This window comes from Triturus cristatus, chromosome 12, assembly GCF_964204655.1.
Source record: "Triturus cristatus chromosome 12, aTriCri1.1, whole genome shotgun sequence".
In the NCBI taxonomy this organism is placed as follows: Eukaryota; Metazoa; Chordata; class Amphibia; order Caudata; family Salamandridae; genus Triturus; species Triturus cristatus.
The window spans coordinates 604523736-604545713 of NC_140595.1; the positions used below are offsets into that span (position 1 = coordinate 604523736).

The window sequence follows — 21978 nt, forward strand, 5'->3', positions numbered from 1 at the left end:
TCTTTTTGCACTTGTAAGTGCTTATTTAAGCACCTCATCTATTCTTTAGGGAGGCTTTTTTCCCTGATACAGACCCAATCCCCTTTTGGTCTAGATTCTGGCTAGTTTTTTTCATGTTGGAAAGCTCTGCTGTACCATGATTTAAGTTTTATTAGGTCCCTGGAAGCCTAGTGTGGCATCTCTATCTGAAAGGCATGGCAGGCATAGGTATAGTCAGTCTGCCTAGACTGCCCTATATGTTAGGGTGGTGGGAGATCCAAACATTACTAACGTGACCCTGCAATATTGCTTCGATGTGATATGTGAACACTATGTTCAGCTCTTGGTCGCCTCTAAGTCAGGAATCTTAATTACTTTGCTGAAAGCTAGGTACATAGGGTGGTTAGCAGCTGAAATCACTTAACCGTAATGTAAATAATGTTACTGTAGACTTTGACGCTGCTCCCTGTAAGTGCTAAACTAATTTCTTTGTACAGAAGTGAAAGAGGACGTAGTTGAACTGGAGAATTAGCTTTTGTTTTTGTGTTGAGTCATGTTCAAGGCATATGAGCTGCAGATCACACACTATGCATCGATCGCCATCTGTTGTTGGGCCCGGATGTTTGCACTTGTTTTTGTCTTGGAAAAGTCTTTGGAAGTCACGGGATTGGTGACTCCTCCTTTGGATGATAGTGCGCATGGGCATCGACTCCATCTTCAGATTGTTTTTTTCCGCCATCGGGCTCGGATGTGTTTCTCGCGCTCCAGTTCGGTACCGTTACTGAACCCACTTTCAACGCGCAATCCTTCACCCCTCTCTTCGGTATTGTCTCGATCGCGATCCCTACATGTTGCGCTTCTCTCCAATGTCGAAGTCCTTGATTCCGATCATCGACGAAGGCCTTCGGGCCTACCTGGGCCTTTGCTTCTGGCTCATGGAAAGGACTCCCTTTAAGAAATGTCCTCAATGTGGGTCGAAGTTCCCCAACACCGATCTTCATGACCTCTCCCCGGAGCACGAGGCCAGAGACTGTCTACCTTGTGCCTCTTTCCTCTCCAAGAAAACCATTTGGGATCGTCGAGCTCGAAGAACAATGGCTCGCTCGTCCACAGCTATTCCCGATGACATCTTCCAGGAGGGCGTTGATGTACCAGAACAGGAGCGGATCGAAGAGGGGCCTGTCAGCGCCTCCGAAGCCGACGACTCCGACATCGAAGAGATCACTCCTGGGCAACGGGTCGTAAGTACTGACGTCGACCCCGACCCCCTCTCCTCATCATCAAAAAAGGCTTCGGTCACACCTTCACCTTCGGGGCCAGGTCCATACCGAGATAATACTTCTCACGCCCCGCCTACGGGACAGGCAAAGAAGACTACAACTAAGACTTCAGGCGACTCTGGCTTGAGTCAGCCTGCCGTCGGTACCGACACATCACCGAAAAACAAACAGCCCTTCTCCGTGCCGACAGCTGCCTCGCATCAAAGCACTCTGCTCCCAAAAAGCCCTCGGCACCGAAATCTACTGGCACCACCCACTTGACTTGAAAGCCGATCCTAAAAAGCACGGACTCTCAACCTACAGGGCCCAAAAGACCCTCAGAACCGAAGAAGCAACTGGTTCCGCAGGCTCCTGCAGAGACTATTAAACCTCACGGCTGCAAGCCTAAAGACAAGACCGCTCCAGACTCTGTGCCGCGCAAGCCTTCGGAACCGAAAAAATCGGCGCCGAAACACCAACCCCCCACAGAAGAGCTTCTCTAACCGGATCATACCCAGAAAACTCTCCTAAAGGACCCTAAAACTGGTCACCTGACCCTCAGTTCTAGGAAAAGACCACTGGACATGCCTCCACCGGCTCCACCACCTAAAAAACGAGACATTGCAACATCTCCTCTCAGGGTCCCTTCTCCACCTCCTCCGCCACCCACTCCTCCACCTCCACCACCACACCACTCTCCTACACCATCTCCTCCACCAGTAGATGATGACACCTCTGATGACACAGGGGGGGGGGGGGGATGATGAACCACTAGGGGACCCTAGTCCACCTTCTACCCCTGACCCCTGGGATGATTACAACACAACAGATGTCCCTAATGTTCCACAGGACGACATCTACCCCTCTAGGCCTTCCCCTCCAGAAGACACCATGGTTTTTAATCAGCTCATTCACAGAGCTGCACAATACCATGGGGTAGATTCACTCACGGACCCTGTGGAAGAGGATTTTCTACTCAACACTTTTGATACCTCACAAAAGTCTACCTCCATTCTGCCTATGTTAAAAGGGGTCATCAAGCATTCACCTGAGGTTTTTAAAGATCCTGTCAGAGCTAGGGTTATCAACCCCAGAATAGAAAAAAAGTACAAAGCTGCCCCAGCGGACCCAGTGTACATTAAAGGACACATACCATTGGACTCCCTGGTAGTTTCCAACACCAGAAAAAGGGCCAACTCTCAAACGTCAGGGGACGCTCCACCACCCGACAAAGAGTCAAAACTCTTGGACGCCTCTGGTAAACGGACAGCATCACAAGCAGCTAATATATGGCGTATTGCCAACACTCAAGCCTTGTTAGCTAGGTACCATAGGGCACACTACGATGAACTATAGACCCTATTGCGGCACCTTCCTGATAAATATAAAAATAAGGCCAATCACCTCATACAGGAGGGTAAACTCATTACCAACACCTCCATTTGGTGCACTCTAGATGTGGCAGACACAGCCTTGCGCGCCATCAACACAAGTGTTCTTCTGCGTAGACATGCTTGGCTACGCATTTCAGGTTTTAAACCCGAAGTACAAACTTCTATCTTAAACCAGCCATTTGACCAACAACACTTAATTGGCCCTGCTGTGGGTTCATCTCTAGAGAAGATGAAAAAAGACACTGACACAGCAAAATCAATGGGAGCCTTGCAATCGCAAGCTCCGAGACGTTCCTTTCGTCGTTCCTCTTACAAGGGCACCTCCAGAGGCTACTCCTCTGACAACCCCTCCACCTCTGACAAGGCTCCCACCCAGACCACATTCTCCAGAGGTTACCAAAGAGGAGGCTACAGAGGCATTAATAACAAAGGTAGAGGCAAGACCAACAATACCCGCTCTGCCTCCACACATACACAATTACTTCCCTCTGTTCCCCCCGGACCATTCCTCTCCAGTCGGGGGAAGACTGCTACATTTCCTACCTGTCTGGAACAACATCACCACAGACAGGTGGGTGAGACAAATAGTTCAATCAGCTTACTGTCTAGAACTCACTTCTACCCCCCCCAAACATACCATCCAAACAACACCCAATGTCACCATAGCATTTAGCTCTCCTAAAGCAGGAGATAATCTCCCTCCTAAAAAAACATGCAATAGAACCTGTTCCCCTGCATCAGCGAAACACAGGAGATTACTGCCTGTACTTCCTCATCCTGAAGAAGGACGGCTCTCTGAGACCAATCTTAGACCTCAGACCCTTAAACCTGTACATACACTCAGACCATTTTCACATGGTCACGCTTCAACAAGTCCTTCCTCTTCTCTCACAAGGCGATTTCCTTGCCACCCTAGATCTCAAGGATGCCTATTTTCATATTCCCATTCATGCCTCTCACAGGAAATATCTTAGATTTGTAGTTAATGGTCAGCACTACCAATTCAAGGTCCTGCCATTCGGAGTCACCACAGCACCCAGAGTGTTCACCAAGTGTCTGGCGTAAGTAGCAGCTCACCTAAGAAGATAGCACATCCACGTCTTCTCATACTTAGACGACTGGCTCATAAAAGCCAAGTCGTACCATCAGTATGTACATCACACTCACACCACAATCCAACTACTCCACGACTTGGGGTTTACAATAAACCACGCAAAGTCTCACCTACAACCATCCCACATACAACAGTACCTCGGTGCCACAATAAACACCTCCAAAAGCACATGCATATCCCAGCCCAGCCAGGATAGCAAGCAGGCAAACCCTCATATCAAAATTTCAGCCGCAACACTCTCTTCCAGCTTGAGTGTTCATGCAGCTCATAGGAATGATGGCCTCTTGCATATTCGTAGTACCTCACGCAAGACTCCAAATGCGTCCCCTGCAGGAATGTCTGGCACATCAGTGGAACCAGGCTCAAGGTCAGCTGACAGATCTGGTGTTGGTGTACGGCCACACCCATCGCTCTCTGCAGTGGTGGAACACCAAAAACCTTTCCAAAGGGCGCCCTTTCATCGAGCCGGTTCCACAGATTGTGTTGACAGCAGACGCATCGCTCTCCGGCTGGGGAACTCCTCTATTACATCACACCATGCAGGGCAGGTGGACACCTCATCAAAAGCTACTCCATATCAATCACCTGGAGTTACTAGCCATCTTCCTAGCCCTCAAAGCATTCCAGAAACAAATATCAGGCAAAGCTGTCCTAGTCCGCACAGACAACATGACAGTCATGTACTACATACAGAAACAAGGCGGGACACACTCCCTACAGCTTGCTCAACTAGCGCAAAGCATATGGAGATGGGCTATTCCTCAGAACATTTTTCTCCTAGCCCAACATGTCCCGGGAATCCAGAACAACATATCCGATCTGTTAAGTCGTCAAACGCAACAGATTCACGAGTGGGAACTTCATTCGCAAGTTCTTCAACCATTTTTCCAAATGTGGGGGCAACCAGAGATAGATCTCTTCGCCACACATGAAAACGCCAAATGCCCAAGCTTTGCTGCCAGATATCCACACCCGTTGTCCAAAGGAAATGCGATATGGATTAATTGGTCAGGCAGATTTGCGTACGCTTTTCTGCCTCTCCGACTAATTCCACTGGTGGTGCACAAACTACAGCAACACTCACGGACTCTTATCCTAGTTGCTCCAACATGGGCCAGGCAACCGTGGTACACCACATTGCTGGAACTATCTGTAGTCCCGCACCAAAATCTACACCTCTCCCCACGCCTTTTAACACAGAGCCTTTGGGAGATCAGACACCCAGACCCAGCACAGCTCAATCTTGCGATCTGGCTCCTGAGGTCTTAGAGTTTGGTTACCTTAACCTTCCCCCTGACTGTATGAACATTATCAAGGAAGCTAGAAGCCCAACCACTAGAGCCTGCTATGCAGCCAAGTGGAAACGATTCGTGCTATACTGTCACAGTAACACCATCAATCCTCTAGATGTGTCTATTCAACACATCATAGGTTATCTACTGCATCTCCAAAGGTGTAACTTAGCATACACATCTATTAGGATACACCTCGCTGCCATAGCAGCCTACTTACAAAATAGACAACACCTGTCTCTATTCAGGGTACCTGCCATCAAAGCATTTATGGAAGGCCTCAAAAGAATAATTCCTCCCAGGGTACCACCCTCACCTGTGTGGAATTTAAACATAGTTCTCACAAGACTAATGGGCCCTCCTTTTGAACCTCTGCACAAATGCGAACTACAATTTCTAACATGGAAAGTCGCTTTCCTAGTGGCCATTACTTCCCTTAGAAGAGTCAGTGAGCTTCAGGCACTAAGTATTCAAGAACCTTTTTTACAACTCCATCATAACAAAGTCATTCTCGGAACCAATCCAAAATTCCTCCCTAAGGTTATTTCTCCCTGCCACCTCAATCAGTCTGTGGAATTGCCAGTATTCTTCTCGCAACCACAAACAGTAGCAGAAAGAGCTCTTCACACTCTAGATGTAAAAAGAGCACTGCTTTATTACACTGAAAGGACACAACCTTTTCGTAAGACAAAACAACTTTTCGTGTCCTTCTCACCACCACATAAAGGCAACCCCATATCAAAATCTGGGATAGCAAGGTGGATTGTCAAATGCATACATATTTGCTATCACAAAGCAAAACGTACATTATCAGTTCGCCCTAAAGCCTACTCTACCCGAAAGCTGGGGGCTTCAATGGCATTTTTAGGAAACATTCCCTTAGATGACATCTGCAAAGCAGCTACATGGTCTACACCGCACACATTCACAAAACACTATTCTGTGGATGTGCAAACAAAACAACAAGCTAGTGTGGGCCAGGCTGTACTCAAAACACTATTTCAAACTACTGCAACAGGTAGGGCTGGTGGCCGCTAGGGATGGGTACTGCTTTACAATCTATGCTAAGTATGTGATCTGCAGCTCATATGCCTCGAACGGAAAATGCTACTTACCAGTATGCATCTGTTCTTGGCATGTAGAGCTGCAGATCCACACCCGCCTCCCCGGCTACCTTTATCTGTTCCAGTACTATCTTATTTAGATACAGCATACATGGGCCTCTTTATGTCTCTTACAAAACTCCATCATTTCCCTGCTGGCGAAAAACAATCTGAGGATGGAGCCGATGCCCATGCGCACTATCATCCAAAGGAGGAGTCACCTATCCTGTGACTTCCAAAGACTTTTCCAAGACAAAAACAAGTGCATACATCCGGCCCCAACACCAGATGGCGATCGATGCATAGTGTGTGGATCTGCAGCTCTCCATGCCAAGAACAGATGCATACCGGTAAGTAGCATTTTCCTTTCCTTCTTTCTGCCCATATTCTGCATCTCGGTTTAATACTTTTATTCTTAGTGACACTGTTTCCCTCGCACTTTTTCTCCCCTCTTCATTGTTCTGCTCCATTAGCAGCTTTTTACCTTGTTGTACCTCTTCTAACAGTCAATTTCTTTTGCAGGCGTGAAGTTCACCTTCATACTGAACATGGTGCAAATCTTGATTTCCAGGTAACTCTTTCCTTTAGCAATTGATGTGGTCTATTTTGGGGAGCAATGCGCTACCCAATGTAAAACCTGCTGTGATAGATGGAACATGTTTACTCAATTCATATCTTGGCTTACTTGACACATGTGCCTTTTCCTCCAGAAATACAAATAGTTCCCTGAGACCGACTGTGAGGGAGGTATGTGGACATACCAAGCGTTTCTGAACTATGCTTGGGCTAAAATGTCGCCTTTCATTCATCGCCTGCAGGACAGCCAACCATTCAGTTTCAAGGCGGTATGTCAAGTCAACTGACATGGTGACTAGGGTTGTTGCACGAGAACTGCAATGCATTGTGCATAGTGGCTGCATCCCTATCCAAGCATCTCTGACCAGACAGGAAAAATGCACCACACAATGTCAGACCAAGTGCCTGAACCTAGGGTGGGACTGTACGCCATCTTACTTGTGTCCCGTCATATTGTATCATCAGCTACAGGATCATCATCTTCATTGCTGCAGTCGAGGTGGTACAACATGTAACTGTTTCCGCCGCAGTCTTTCTGGTGTACCAGACCCAATGTGTCCAACAGGCCCTCTCTCCCCTTCTTGGGAGTCTTATGGGAATGTAGACCTGACTGGTAACTGATTCCACCCAAAACCCACTGGACTTCGTTGATAACAGGCTTGATGTGTGGCTGACTGTGCTCCAACCATAGCAGCATTTCAGGAACGCGAGGTCTACATGATAAATAATCGTCTCTGGCACAGCTTACCAGGCTTGCAGAGACATGGCATGAATATGTAACTGACTATCCGAGCCTTTCTGGCGGCACTAGCCCAACAGGTGATCAACAGTGCCCAGCCCTTCACCATTAGCCTGACATGTGGCTGATTCCGCCTGCCCTACCTGCAAGTCCTTCAAGAATCACTGGATGCCTGTTGGACAGTGTCCTCGCTAGCCAAATGACCCATAGGTGCCACATACCTCACGTTAAACCAACTAAATCTGATAAAGAGTTGCTCCCTGGTACAGGGTTATCTTAAACATAAAGACCATGTTGGTTTTGAATTCTACTTAGATGATAATTACCCTGTGATACGTTGTTTGTTATATATTACGTTTCGTCGGGCTATACTTTCAGAAAAACCTATATAGCCAGATGGAAAAATGACAAGGGTAATTAGCTATGCGAGTGTGCATGGAGGGGGTTAAAGAAACCATCATGCATTTTGTGCTATTCTTCTTGAAAACATTGATTGACTTCATGAAATCGCTTACGCCTTTAATTTGGGGCTTATAATATATTGAGTGAGGCAGATGCCCGACTCATGTGTTATAGGACGGATCGGCCTGTGATTTATCATGCAATCTCTATTTATTTTTGGATTGTAACTAGGAAAGTTAAGAAAAGTGAAAACCAGGTAGATTCTAGCTCGATCACAATCTTTTAGAGCGGATGTACATACGTCATATCGTGTGATGTGAGTTATTAAGCTGTTCACACAGGATTTGTAGCCTATGACTGAGCAGCCAGGACTGTGGAAGTTTCTATTTAATACTTATTTTTAATTGTTTGTAATTTGTTTAACAGCCGGGTTTTTATTGTTGGTCTTTACTTGTGTCTGTTTTTGATGGTATTGTCTAGTGATTATGAAATCCTTTAAAAAAAAATTATCATAGTGTTTTTAATTTTGTATAGTTATTGTTGAGGCTTATGTTAAGAACAATGAATACACTTTTCACTCTTCACTCTGTCTCAGGCATAGCAGACTTTGAGGAGAGTCTAAAAGTTCCCATGCTTGCATGTCATTCTCATGCTGTACTGTGAGCTGTGTATGCTCAATGTTCTAGAGATCACCTTCATAGCAGGATGCTGGAACACTGCCCAAGAAACGAAAGCGCCGCAGACATTGATGATTATTTTTTCGGATCCAGAATGTAGGAAATGGCCTACACTGGTTTTACTGGGTGTGTTTGTCCGTGCTGTGAATTGTAAAGGTGATAGTTTGATCCACAGTCTAACGTTACTCGATGGCTTGTTTGCTGGAATTTGTCACTATAAATCAGAAGGGCTTATGAGGTACAGAGGTGAGCCTTGTTGAAGAAAAGGTGTGCACAGCTGCTTTGAAGCTACATTCACACACAGCCTGTTGAAGGCATTTTTGATTATGAAAGTTTTCAAATAAATTATTTAATTAGCCCAAGTCAAGGTCTCCATACATGTTGCTATGTATGCATAATTTGTATTTTACGCTGGGTGAACAGGAAATCTGAGTAAGCTCTATTTGTCTGTCCATTGTAGTTCCTTGTGCAAGTCTTGTTTGTTCTTTCACACTGTCAAGAGAGGTGTGGGTGATGGCTGTGTGTCTCTGTGTTTGGTACTTTGAACTTGGTTTCTGATTTGTTCTTCACTACCACTGCTTGCTTTAGACCATGATGAATCCTGAGCCTCTGAGTGACGTTTAACAACTGTGATCTCTCAATATGTGTACACAAGCTTGACAGTGGAGACAGGCTGACTGACCGCATCTGCAGCGTTTGAAGGCTAGCTGGAGAAGCTGCTGTTGAGTTGAATAAGAGGAATATTACACACATTCAGCTCAGTGTGTTGTTGAACAGTATGTTGCTGGTCTTGCAGTGCCCCTGGCAGTGTCCCAGACGAGTGGCTGCTGATGGAGCTTCAGGGAGAGATTGAATCGCGGCACCAGAGTGGACTTGCGGGGAATCTGATGGGGGACCTTCACTACACAAAGGAGGTGAGCGGCTATTTTCAGTACCACTCAGCTGTAAGAGATGCAAGCTATGGCTTTCACACCATCAGTGAAGCTTGCTTTGTATTTTCCTAACTCTACTCAAGCTCCACGTGCTTCAGAGGTGTAACTGCTGATTTGCTTTGCAGTAAATGATTAAGACATTTTTCTTTTGGTCACAAACCCCTGTAATGTGTCTCCTAGCATAGGAGGATTCCATGCCCTGAGGCAAACTTGTTTTCAAAATGGAGCTGCCATCTTCCCATTAGTTGTCACATGGGAAACCATAGTATTGAGGTCCGCGATTGTCATAGAAATGTGGGTTTATAGCCCATTAAGTTCTCATCCGGTTAGAGCTTTGCACTTGATATGTCCAGTTGATGTAATTGTAGAATGAATGAGAGGACGAGGGAGAGGATGTGACACTACGCCCAGAGCTGCCTACTTTGGAACTGGAGAACCAGGTTCGAGTCTTGATGTCAGCTCAATATCCTTCAATTGTGGGCAAATCTTTAATGTCCCCGGGCCTCAAGTAGAAAAAACGGATACCAAAAATAATGGATGGTCAAGTGTTTTATTTCACACAACGCGTTTCGGCACAAGGCCTTGTTCACGTGAACAAGGCCTCGTGCCGAAACGCGTTGTGTGAAATAAAACACTTGACCATCCATTATTTTTGGTATCCGTTTTTTCTACTGAGAGCATACTTTAATTTGCCTGGAAATTGGATATTGTTCACCGGTTGGCTCCGCCGGTATGTATGCCAACCTTCAAGGGTCCCAGTAATCCGGAAGGAGCATTTTCGTGTCTGGGATATATATATATATATATATCACCCAAAAACCTCCTCAAACTCATTAGAGAGAGCCGGCACTTGAAGTAAGGGGATTACATCCTGTTTATTCATTCAACAATATGACACACTCCAGATTTATAAAGACAGAGGTTCTGCCGAAACGCGTTTCTCCGGAAGTCCTGTGCCCGAGTGGCATGACTCAATAAACAGTATGTAATCCCCTTACTTCGAGTGCCGGCTTCCTCTCTAATGAGTTTGGGGAGATTTTTTGGGTGATATTTCCAGCGCAAGCAGAGGCGCTGTTTTGCCGTGAACCACCAGCAATCTGGCAGCACGCCAGTTTACCGCACAGTTTTCACATATCTATCTATCTATCTATCTATCTATCTATCTATCTATCTATCTATCTATCTACCTACCTATCTACCTATCTTTTTTTTTTTTTTTTTTTTTTTTTTTGAAACCGTTTATTGCAGTTTATAGAAGTTACAGGTATGGGCCTACAACCACACGGCCGGCCGCTAGAGCATCAAAAGCATATTACATACATACAGCAAAAAACTTTCTCAGCGGTGCACAGTAGGAAGACAGGAGTGATCAATGGTGCAGGCCTCACAGCTCCATGCCCACAGTACGGTTCCATTTTCTTAAAGCAAAACAACGTAAACAAACCACAACCGCAAGGCAACCCGCGATCCAAAGTGACAACACGTGCTCCATAAGTGGGGGATCCAAACCAGCAGCAAAATTCTGAAGAGGGGGACGGGAGTAGATCAGGGACTGGGGGACCGCACGCCCGCGGCCAAGGGAGGGGCGCCATCTAGGGAGACGGAGCCGGCGAGGCCGCCGGTAGCAGCGGCGGCTCACAAATACCCCCGCGGTAGGCGTTCCAGGGGCCCCAGAGTTTCATCCACGCCCCAGGCTTACCCCTCGCCACATACACCACCTTTTCACGAAACATACACCAATCCATATGCTCTTTCCAGGCCGACACCGCAGGGGGCCTCTGGGATCCCCACAATTGGGCAATATCACGCTTGGCTATCATGTATCCCAAAGTCACCCACCGCGCCTGCGGGACCGAGTAGTCATTTGGTTCCCAGACATTCAGCAAGCATCTCCTCGCTTCAGGCAGCAGCGCGACACGCGTAACCATTCGTAGAACCTCATGCACACCACGCCAGAATCGCTCCACCTTCGGGCACTCCCACAGTATATGCATGAAAGTCGCCAACGCACCACAGCCACGCTTACACATTCCATCACCGGCAAAACCCATACGTAAAAGCCTTGGCCCCGTCACGTAGACCCGGTGAAGGATCTTGAGCTGGACGAAACGAAGGCGAGCCGGGATGGCCACCTCTTTCGGAGAGGCCACCGCGGAGATCCAATCCTCGTCGTCCAGCTCCAGCCCGTCGGCAACCCAAGCCTCGCGGAGACTAATCAGCAGACACGATCTATCGTTAATCAATTTTTTGTATATGAGGGAGATCGTGCTGTCCGGGACATGGCCATCTAGCACTCTGTCCTCCAGGGGGGAAGACTCCGGAATGGATGCAACATCCGGGAAGACGGAGCCCAGCGCGTGGCGGACCTGTAGGTACCGAAAGTACTCACTGCCCTGCAGCTGAAACTCCGCCTGCAGCGTCTCAAAAGTTTTGAATCCCCCCCTCGTCCAGAGATCTCCCACCGTGCTGATTCCGATCGTGTCCCACTTCTCGAAGCCCTTCGACGTCCACAGGGAGCCCAACCTCTCAGATGCATACAGCGGAGACGCTCGGGTCAAACGGTCCTTCCACCCCATAGCTGCATTAGCCGCGTGCCAGACACGCACCATGACACGCGTCGGTCCCGTCAAACGGGAGTCGGGCGCGCCAGAGTAGAGCGCTCGATTATAATCGCCACCGGGCAGAAGCGTCCTGTCCATCTCAAATGCCGGGTTCAAGGCGGGCCCGTAAAGGCCATGATTAATTGCAGCTAGTTGGGAGGCCCAGTAATACCGTTTGATGTCCGGGAGGGCGACCCCTCCATCGTACCACGGGAGCGTCTACCTATCTACCTATCTACCTATCTATCTACGATATTTTCCAAGTAAAAACATTTTCATTGCATCTTTATAGCACTTTGATTCCACTAGTGTTGGCACGAAGTGCTCTCAGTCAACCTCTGAAAGTATACATGTGTGGATTTTGGGGTGTTGGCTTGAGGAACCCGTGTGAGAGGCAGTGTTAAGAAGTTCTGGAGGAGCGCTTCAGTTGCGTTCCTGGCAGGCTGGACACACATAATACAGGGAGAAGCCTTAAAGAGGATATGTGGGTTCTACATGGTTTAGTGCAGCAGTGGTGACACTAATGATGGGTGAGTACACTGATAGCAAGTAAGAAGTTAAAACATAGATAACGTTAGTGAGGATCAAAGATGGGCTGCAGTTGTGGAGCAGGAAGTCGTAAGCGCTGCTAAGTTAGCCTCGGTATATTATGCACACCTGTGCGCTCAGTGGGAGTTCAGTTTCTTCCTTCGGTTGTAGTGGGTCAGGTCTTATGAAGTCCTTACAGTTCCATAGGTATTGCATGGTTAGCCAGTCAGTCAGTCAGTCAGTCATGGTTAGCATTTGCCTGGTCCTGAAGAAGGCTAATATTTTACCAGCGAAGTCCCAAAAGAGGAATTAGTCTGTAGCGCCTTGACTCCCTCGGATGATGCTTTTATTGAAGTAGAAGTACCAAAACAAAAAGTAGCCCGCCCTTCCGCCTTACTACTTTTTCTTGGTTTGGATGAAAATATTTCAACCTAGCATTTGAGAAGATTGTGGACCAAGTTCCTTGGAGCTAATCAATGTTTCAATATTTGCATTAGAAATACCGTAAACCAAACAACACTGTAAACCAGCCCCAAAGGCAGACCCTCTAACACAGTTTGCAAGTGTTAATCTAATGCAATAGAGGGACAAGAATTCAATCTGATCACATTTCCTTTTGTACAAGTGTGGAAATATGGATTTTTCTGATCAGTTATGTCCCCTATCTTGGACCCCAACGGCTCCATGTATGAATCACAAATACATGTATGTTCCCTCCAGTTCCAGTTATGAAGACGCAAACACATGTGCGTCCACCGTCAACATGTCCTCTGTCAGATCCGCCATGAATAGGCCGGATATTCCATTCCTAAGTATGAAAGGCCACCGGTTTTATATGGTTCACTTATGCCATTTTACAGTCCAGGCAAGTAGGCCCTGATTCTGTCATCGAACTCTTCTTGCCTTCTGCCTCTGAAAGCTCCAGTCTGAGCCTGCATCTGTGACCATGAACTTTGTCTCATTCTCTGCGCGGCTCACGAAGCCTGACATCAGCCTGCTGCCTGCCAAAAACTGTATTTCACCTTCGAAGTTATCTGCTCCGTTCCCTGCCCGATGCATTCCTGTCTAGTAGTTTAAGTAAACATTCTTCCAGCTACCGAGCAAAAGCCCGGCTTCTCTGTCTTTATGAAAGTAATTCATAGCCCCATTGCTATGGAAGATCTCCGCCCTCGCATCCAGTGTAGACACTTAGACGCTTGTACATGCACTAATGGTCAGTATAGTCAGTATAGAATAAGATTCTACTCGAAGAGACCTCTCTTTTGGATAACTTAGTTCTTTAAACATAGGATGTTAGATATGATTTGGGATTAGGTTGACTTGACCCTCCAGACTTCTGTCGCCACATGTAGAGCTAAATGTCAAGTCCCCTTCACCCCCTAGTTGCACGTCAATCACACGTCATGCTGCTGCGCGCGCATCTATGCCAAGTATAATCTTATAGATCCACCTATATATGACGTCATAACCAATTATGTTCCTTTTCACTCCTCATTACGCCCATTTTCGGTTACGCATGTGAATTATTATCTTCCTTATCAATTGTTACGCCTCCCGCATTTGTTTCATTGTAATGCCTATTGTATAAAAGTAATTGATTGTCAATAATGTATGTACTTCACTTCCTGAACCTTCGTGGTGATGGAACTTGGAGCAACCGATTATAATCGACCATTGGAATAAAGCCCATTCCGAACCTCCAATACCACGGATTCTGCCTCTTATTTACTGAGCTATTTTATTATGTTTCTGTATCAAATTAAGTCCCGGTAATTAAATTATTTACCACATGAATGGCGCCCGAATAGGGACACTTTCTCATCTCACGCGCCGGCGGTGAGTTGCAGGCCCGGTTTCCTGCCACAGCTGGACGGACAACAACGCGTACCAGCAGGATTTCCTGTATCTCCCTCCGGTCAAGCGGGGGCGACTGAGGCTGCGATCAACACCCAGACGAGGCGGTGAGAAGTGCGAAGTATCCCGACCAGAGCCTAGCTGAGAGAGCAAGATCCGAGGTATACAGAGGCCCACCAGTTCCCGAAGTCCCAAGTCGAGTCCAGTCTCCGCAGTGTTCGAGTCGAGTCCAGTCCGGTTCAAGTTCAGTTCAGTTTCCGAGGCCTTCCGTTTCCGAGCTACCCGGTGAGTACCATTACTGGGGAGGCATTCTGACGTGCACATAGGTTGTGCCGGTCAAGACGGGTTTGGGTACACAAATCCGGTCTGCACTGTTTTAGCAGTGTATCTGTACTGTTTAGCAGTATATCTAGTATATCAAGTATATAATTCAGAATGATTCAGTTAATGTCGAGTATTATGTTTAGTGATTAAGTTTTCCTTAGATCGTCATCATTATTGATTGTTCAGGTAAATGTTAAATGTTAAATGTTTTAAGTACGTTCTGCATATTGTGGTGTGAATGACTGTTCATTATCGTGTTTACTGTATTTAGTTTGTTCAAAATCAAGTATCAGATCAGTTTTCAATATGCCGCTCTTTTCGAAATTAAGACAGATCACAACAAGAAAAGGGGTACTCGAAGAAGCCGTTCCTATTCCTCCTAGGGACACTCCAGGGTACTTCATGTATCATAAACATGGCTTAGACGCTATATTATTTCTTGATTTATGGGTAGACTACACCAAGGAATTACCAGAAAGTCAGAGGTGGCCCACAGCGGGGACCTGGGATGCAGAGTGCATCATGAAAGTAGAGGAAGAGTTATGGAAAAGGAAAGTCAGACAGTCACAGAAAGACGCCGTTGAGTTATGGCGTAAAGAATCTCATAGACGTACAGAAAAAGCACTCCGACAGGAAGAGAGAAATAGAGAGAATTCAAATAAAGTTCGAGAAAATCTATTAATTGAAGAAGGTATCCGAGTGAAATCAGAACAAGTAGACAGACAAAGAAATACCCTTATGAATGGTATGTATCCCCTTCTGGCCGAAGGATTACCTAAGGCTACTCCAGAGATACCAAAAGACTTGCCACCCCCATTATTTCCAATAAAGGTATATCCTAAGGGGCATCCTAGAACCGCAGAAGATGTTTTTCTTTCCTCATATTTAGATGACGCAGCTCCCGAGTATGCTAAATCCGCCCCACATAGACCGCCTGCCAGGGAGGTTCAACGCCAAGATCCAGTACACGTATCTCTACAGCAACAAATTCCGGCAAGCACATCTGTTTCTGCATCTGTTCCTACTGCTACTTCTATAGCTGTGTCCACACCTATAGTTGCTGTGTCGCGTTCAACGAATCCTTTCACGCCCGATACCCCAGACGGGGCTACGGGAGGTACTAGCAACATTTTTTCTACGCCACCCAGAATAAATAAACTTACCTTTCAAGAGTCAGCACATTCACGTACCCCCAAACTCATAAATGCCCGTACGCTTAAGGAACTTCTTGTAGATTGTAGATATGACCCTGTGCCCGGCAAAGAGGACGAAATGATCATGGCATCATTACGTATCAGACGAGCCGCAGTGTATTTAGGGAAGTTACCAGGAATGACTGCGCATCTAGATAATATATACCATTTTGTCCAAACAGGGCGAGATTCTGAATGTATTAACAGAGCTATGGAATACCAGAAAGTGGAGATACAGGGGGAACTGTTACGTTTCCTCATAAATTGTGTGATCAGAAATCAAGACCGACCGGGGGTAGACCCGGAAGCAATGCAAATTCTTACTAGATGGAGCCAGAATATATCAGAAGGTAGACATGATAAGCAAAATTGTATAATAGCCATGTGCCGAAAGATCCGTAAAGAAATAGAACGTTCACATGAAGAGAGATTAGCGGTAGACCAGTCCGAACAAAACGAGGAAGAAGGATCAGGACTGTCCATAGGACAGTCAGATACCATAGCCTATGTAGGTAGAGGAAGATCTTGTAATAGTAATAGATGTCTTATTGACCCGATACGTCCGATGTGTCCAGATAATAACAGGAATTTCCAAACACCTATAATTAATATAAGGTCTAACGAGCATTCATTCCAAGCAGCTGACAAATTACTCCGAGAACGAAGGGGTTATCATTTTCTCGATTCTATGGATGAACAAGAATTAGCCAGGTCAGCTGTCCATTGGGTTGACAGTCCCGGAAAGTATAGTGATGATACAGTAGCACGCACATTTTTGAATCTCACCCCAGATGAACAGCGTTTAGCTGGGATTTATATGATTCAACAACTCCTTATACTATATCAGAGTCAGCATTCGGACCCTGGTCCCTTACCTGACATATTGACTGAATTGCTCATGAATAGATGGAGAGGTTCAGGTACTAAATTAATTAAAGAAATTCTAGAATCAAGAAAGCGGTATATTCTTTTTGTATGTTCAGAACATGTCTCATTGCCCATCAAGGAAAGAACCACGTATTACATGGATAGACAGAATCCCTTACGAGAAGTACACCCAATAAGGGGTGAGGACAATGAGTTTAAACGCGTATTTGTATATACGCCCATATCGAAAATAGAATTGTTAGAAATGAAGAAAGTGGTACCCAGTCATGACAAAGACCCAGCGGGTTTTCACCGAGAAATTAAAGACATGTTACTCATGGGAGAGTATACCTATCCCGACATTATGACAATATTAAAGGTATTAATGCCTGCTGGCATTTATGAGAAACTCAGGGAAAAAGAGTGGGAGGTAGGAGACCAAAAGATAGAATGGTCAGTATTAGAAGCAGAAGAAAAGGCCCGAACTGCAGGAGCAGGACTTGGGGATAAAACTAAAGCACTACCTGGTTTATTAGTACAGGTACTGCCACGTTTATTAACTACGAAAAAGGAAGACTGGGGTACAATTTCAGCCTGTAAACAGAAGCAAGATGAAGACACTAGTGATTACTATGCCCGATTTGAAAAATGTTTTGGTATCAATAGTGGCATAAAAGCAAGTAGCGAATCATACCCACATCTGTTTGTAACAAAATTAGTAGAAAATGCCCTGCCTCAAGTGAAGAACAGAGTATTAAAATTCGAGAGTACCTGGCAAGGTAACACCCCATCACAAATGTTACAAATGTTACAGTACCATCACAATAGAATTAGAGAGGAACAAGAACATGAACATAGACGTAAGAAAGACACGAAAATGAAAATGCTAGTTTCCCAGACAGTTCCAGCTGAAGGACATAAAAAGGGTACGACACATTCCGGTGATTCAACAGGACCTGTAAAAGGGACATGCAACTATTGTAAAAAGCCAGGTCATTACGTACACGATTGTCCAGTTTTGAAACATAATATCGCCATAGGTAATACAAAAGAAAGACCACGGCCACCTAGACAGGATCAGAATGAACAAGGAGCCCCGCAGCATGCGCAGTCCATGCCAGCTCCACCACAGTCTATACAGTTTGTGCCAGCTGCACCAGCGCTGCCCGTTGCTGCCACACAAACCACGACACGACAACTGTACCAGACCGCACAGTACGACTATCCTGATTATCAACGATACGCATGAACTAGCCTAGAGAGGGAAGTTGACTTACCCCTTATCGAGATCCCTGTAGACCAAGAAGGACCTTATGTACATAGTGAATTATTAGGCCAAGACAGAAAATTTTTACTCGATACAGGGGCAAGTCGAACAACCATAAAACGTAGTGAAGTTCCAGGGGCACCCCTCTCAGGCTCTCAGAATATTTCCCTTGGTTTTTCAGGAAAACCTATTGTTAATGAAGTGTCACAACCTCTTCCACTTACGATAGGACCTTTGACCCGAACTACAGATTTATTGCTTACTAAATCATGTCCAGAAAACTTGTTGGGAATAAAAACACTGAAAGCTCTAGGAGCTATAATATGTTGTTCTCCGGAAGGAGTAAGATTGTTTTTACGTGATTTTAAAGGTCACTATGTGTCTAGAGACATGGATCCCCGACTGCAGACTTTACCTACACATCTATGGGCACAAGGCCCTACTGATGTTGGTTGCATGAACATTACACCATATCGAGTCACACTAAAGGCAGGAGTGGTACTACCACGAATGCGACAATACAAGTTACCACCAGATGCTGTAGTGGCTTTACTACAAATCATTGACGAGCTCATTGCCCAAGGAGTGGTTGTGGAAACAGACTCCAATGTATGTAATTCACCGATAATTCCGATTCTTAAACGAACAGATCCAAAGGCCCCGCCAGTATATCGATTAGTTATTGATCTGCGCGAATTAAACAAATGCATTGTGCCACAATTCCCTGTGGTCCCAGATATCTCGTCATTACTGACAGCTATTGATTCCGAAGCAACATTCTTTACTGTAATTGATCTCAAGAATGCCTTTTTCAGCGTCCCAATAGATCCGGAAAGCCAATATTTGTTCGGATTTAGTTTAAATGGACGTAGCTTTAAATTCTCACGCGCACCTCAAGGATTTACAGAAAGCCCCAGCATCTATAGCCAAGCACTGAAACGAGAACTCGACAGTATCCACATGCCAGTTAACACTGCTCTGCTTCAATATGTCGATGATCTACTGATCACCGCGAGAAGCGAACCCGAATGTGAGAAAGCATCACTGACAGTTTTACAATTTCTAGCCGAAAAGGGGCACAAGGTGTCCCCTTCTAAGCTGCAATTCTGTGTCCAGCGAGTTGTTTATCTTGGACACTCACTGTCCAAGGAGGGAAGGCAGCTTACACCCGACCGCATTCAGTTAATAGCTAACATGCCAATACCCAAGACGCAAAAGGAGGTGCGGGCTTTCATAGGCCTCACTTCATATTGTAGGCAGTGGATCCCTCAGTATGCATTTCTAGCAAAACCACTAATTCAGTTGACAACACAGGAGGCAGCCACATCGACTGTTCTCCCTTGGACTCAGGAACATACACAAGCTTTTGAAAGCTTAAAGAAAGCTTTATGTCAAGCACCTGTTTTAGCAACACCATGTTACAGTAAACAGTTTACACTTTTCGTTACAGAACGCGAAGGTACTGCCTTGTCAGTACTCACACAGGAGCAAGCAGGAGCACACAAACCATGTGCTTATTTTTCTAGTACATTAGATCCCGTAGCTCAGGCTTTGCCTGCGTGTCTGAAATCAGTGGCAGCGACAGCTTTAGCAATCAGACAAAGCGATGCCATAGTGTTAGGACATCCATTGACAGCTCAAGTACCACATGCAGTAGAGGTTCTTGTGAATAGAACACAAACACAACACTTAACTATTGCGCGACTCACTGGGTACGAACTGACATTGTTTCAGCCACATATAGAAATCAGACGTTGTAACACATTGAATCCTGCCACACTTTTACCTGTAATCGGAACAGACCCATTAGCTCATGACTGTATTGAAGTTATTACAATAACGACGAAACCTAGACAAGACTTAACCGATGTCCCATTGTCAGACCCAGACCTGACGTTGTATGTAGATGGTTCATGTATGAGAACTAGTACAGGAGAGTTAGTGGCCGCTTACGCAGTCACAACAGATACTGAAGTCATTGAAACTAATCGCATAAATACCTTGTCAGCTCAAGCCGCAGAGCTCATCGCTCTGACACAAGCCTGTATTCAAGCCACAAATAAAAAAGTCAACATATACACTGATTCACGTTATGCATTCGGAGTGGTACATGACTTCGGCGTGCTGTGGCGAGAGAGAGGTTATTTAACTTCCCACGGTGCCCACATTCAGCACGGACCCCTTATCCATGCCTTATTGGATGCAATACATCTACCCACTGCAATATCAATTATGAAATGTAAGGCTCATACGAAAGTTACTGATGTCATTTCTCAAGGCAATGATCTAGCCGACAGAACAGCTAAACAGACCGCTCAAACTCAAACATCCGACATGACAAAGACAATAGTTCCGACGCTGACACATTGTATGACAGTTAAAGATCCTACTCTTGACGTAATTGACATACAGACACATGCTACACCAGATGAAATAAAGAAATGGACCGAATTAGGAGGGATCCAAACGGACCAAGGATGGATGATGAAGGAAAAGTCTGTGTGGTTCCTTCCTGATTCAATGGTCCAAGTTATAATTAACACTATACATAGTCCAGCACATCTAGGAGAAAAAGCTATGCTAGACAGCATTCAACACATTTGGTTCAATAAACATTTGCGAGCAGCAGCCAAACAAAAAGTTCGTACCTGTATGATCTGTTGCCAGTTCAACCCAGGAAAAAGCGTTCCCGTAGAACAGGGTGGATTTCATCCTCCTGATCACCCTTTTGAAGTCCTCCAGATGGATTATATCCAGATGGAACGATGTCGAGGATTCAAATATGTTCTCGTAGTTGTTTGTGCTCTTTCCCGTTGGACGGAGGCATACCCGGTTTCAGATTACACTGCCCCGACTACTGCCAAACAGTTGGTTCGAGAATTCTTCCCACGATACGGTTTATCACGTGTTGTTCACTCAGATAACGGCCAGCCGTTCTCATCCGAATTAATGAAACATGTTTCACTTTTGTTAGGCTATCAGTGGAAATTCCACTGTGTCCGACATCCCGAAGCAGCAGGCCTCGTAGAAAGACATAATCAGATACTGAAAATCAGATTGTCCAAAATATGCAGAGAGAAAGGTGTCGACTGGGTAGTAGCGTTACCCGTTGCACTCTTTTACATGAGAATGGTAGCACACTCTCGAACAGGGCTATCCCCGTATGAAGTGATCTTCGGCAGACCACCAAATATGTGGGGGACGCCTATACCACGCAAAATAACTGATGTTGACTGTAATATGCTGACAGATTACTTGGCTTCCTTGATGTCTGCACTACAATCTTGTCGTTCACAGGTAGCTGCAGCTTTTCCTGACAACACTGAGGTGAAACCCCATGACGTAGTTCCGGGAGACTTGGTCCTCGTGAGGAACTTTGATCGAAAGACTCAGCTGGAACCTAGGTGGAGGTCGCCCCAGTTGGTGTTGCTCACCACAAGGACAGCCGTGAAGATCGAGGGCAGAAAAGGATGGATTCATTCAAGTCATATCAAGAAATTTCATGGACTACCAGCAGATGTGAATACCCCACCTCGTGTGACTTCACCCATTGACTCAAAACTTCCTTTTGTTGAAAAAAGTAATTCTGAACACTATAAACTAAAGCTTAGGCCCAATCAGTCAAGCAATTTGATTGTTTAAGTCCTCTCCAAGGTGAAGCGGTTGAATTGTCTCTGACATGTATCCCTTGGACCTGAGTAGAGAAAACACCCGGAAAATGTTGAAACGACAGGCGTACTGTAAATCACTGCGTAGTCACTGCATAGTGACATTATTAATCTTGTTTTTCTTAAGTCTTTTAATAATTACTGCAAGTATATTGTTGCACATATATTACCCTATTTCTAGACATGTTTACAATGTTACTGCTGAACATT

The 21978-nt window shown here is 45.6% G+C and overlaps 1 protein-coding gene across 2 annotated transcripts in view; it reads left to right on the forward strand.

Moving 5' to 3' along the window:
- Positions 1-21978, forward strand: part of CHTF8 (chromosome transmission fidelity factor 8) — a 135529-nt gene that overhangs the window by 58705 nt on the left and 54846 nt on the right. Inside the window, exons 2-3 of one of the 2 annotated variants that reach the window (XM_085638685.1) lie at positions 6664-6712; positions 9332-9449. In XM_085638685.1, coding sequence (XP_085494811.1) covers positions 6690-6712; positions 9332-9449 — 141 coding nt within the window. In that variant the 5' untranslated portion in view covers positions 6664-6689. The remainder of the gene's footprint in view (positions 1-6663; positions 6713-9331; positions 9450-21978) is intronic. The other variant, XM_085638686.1, reaches the window with a different exon arrangement.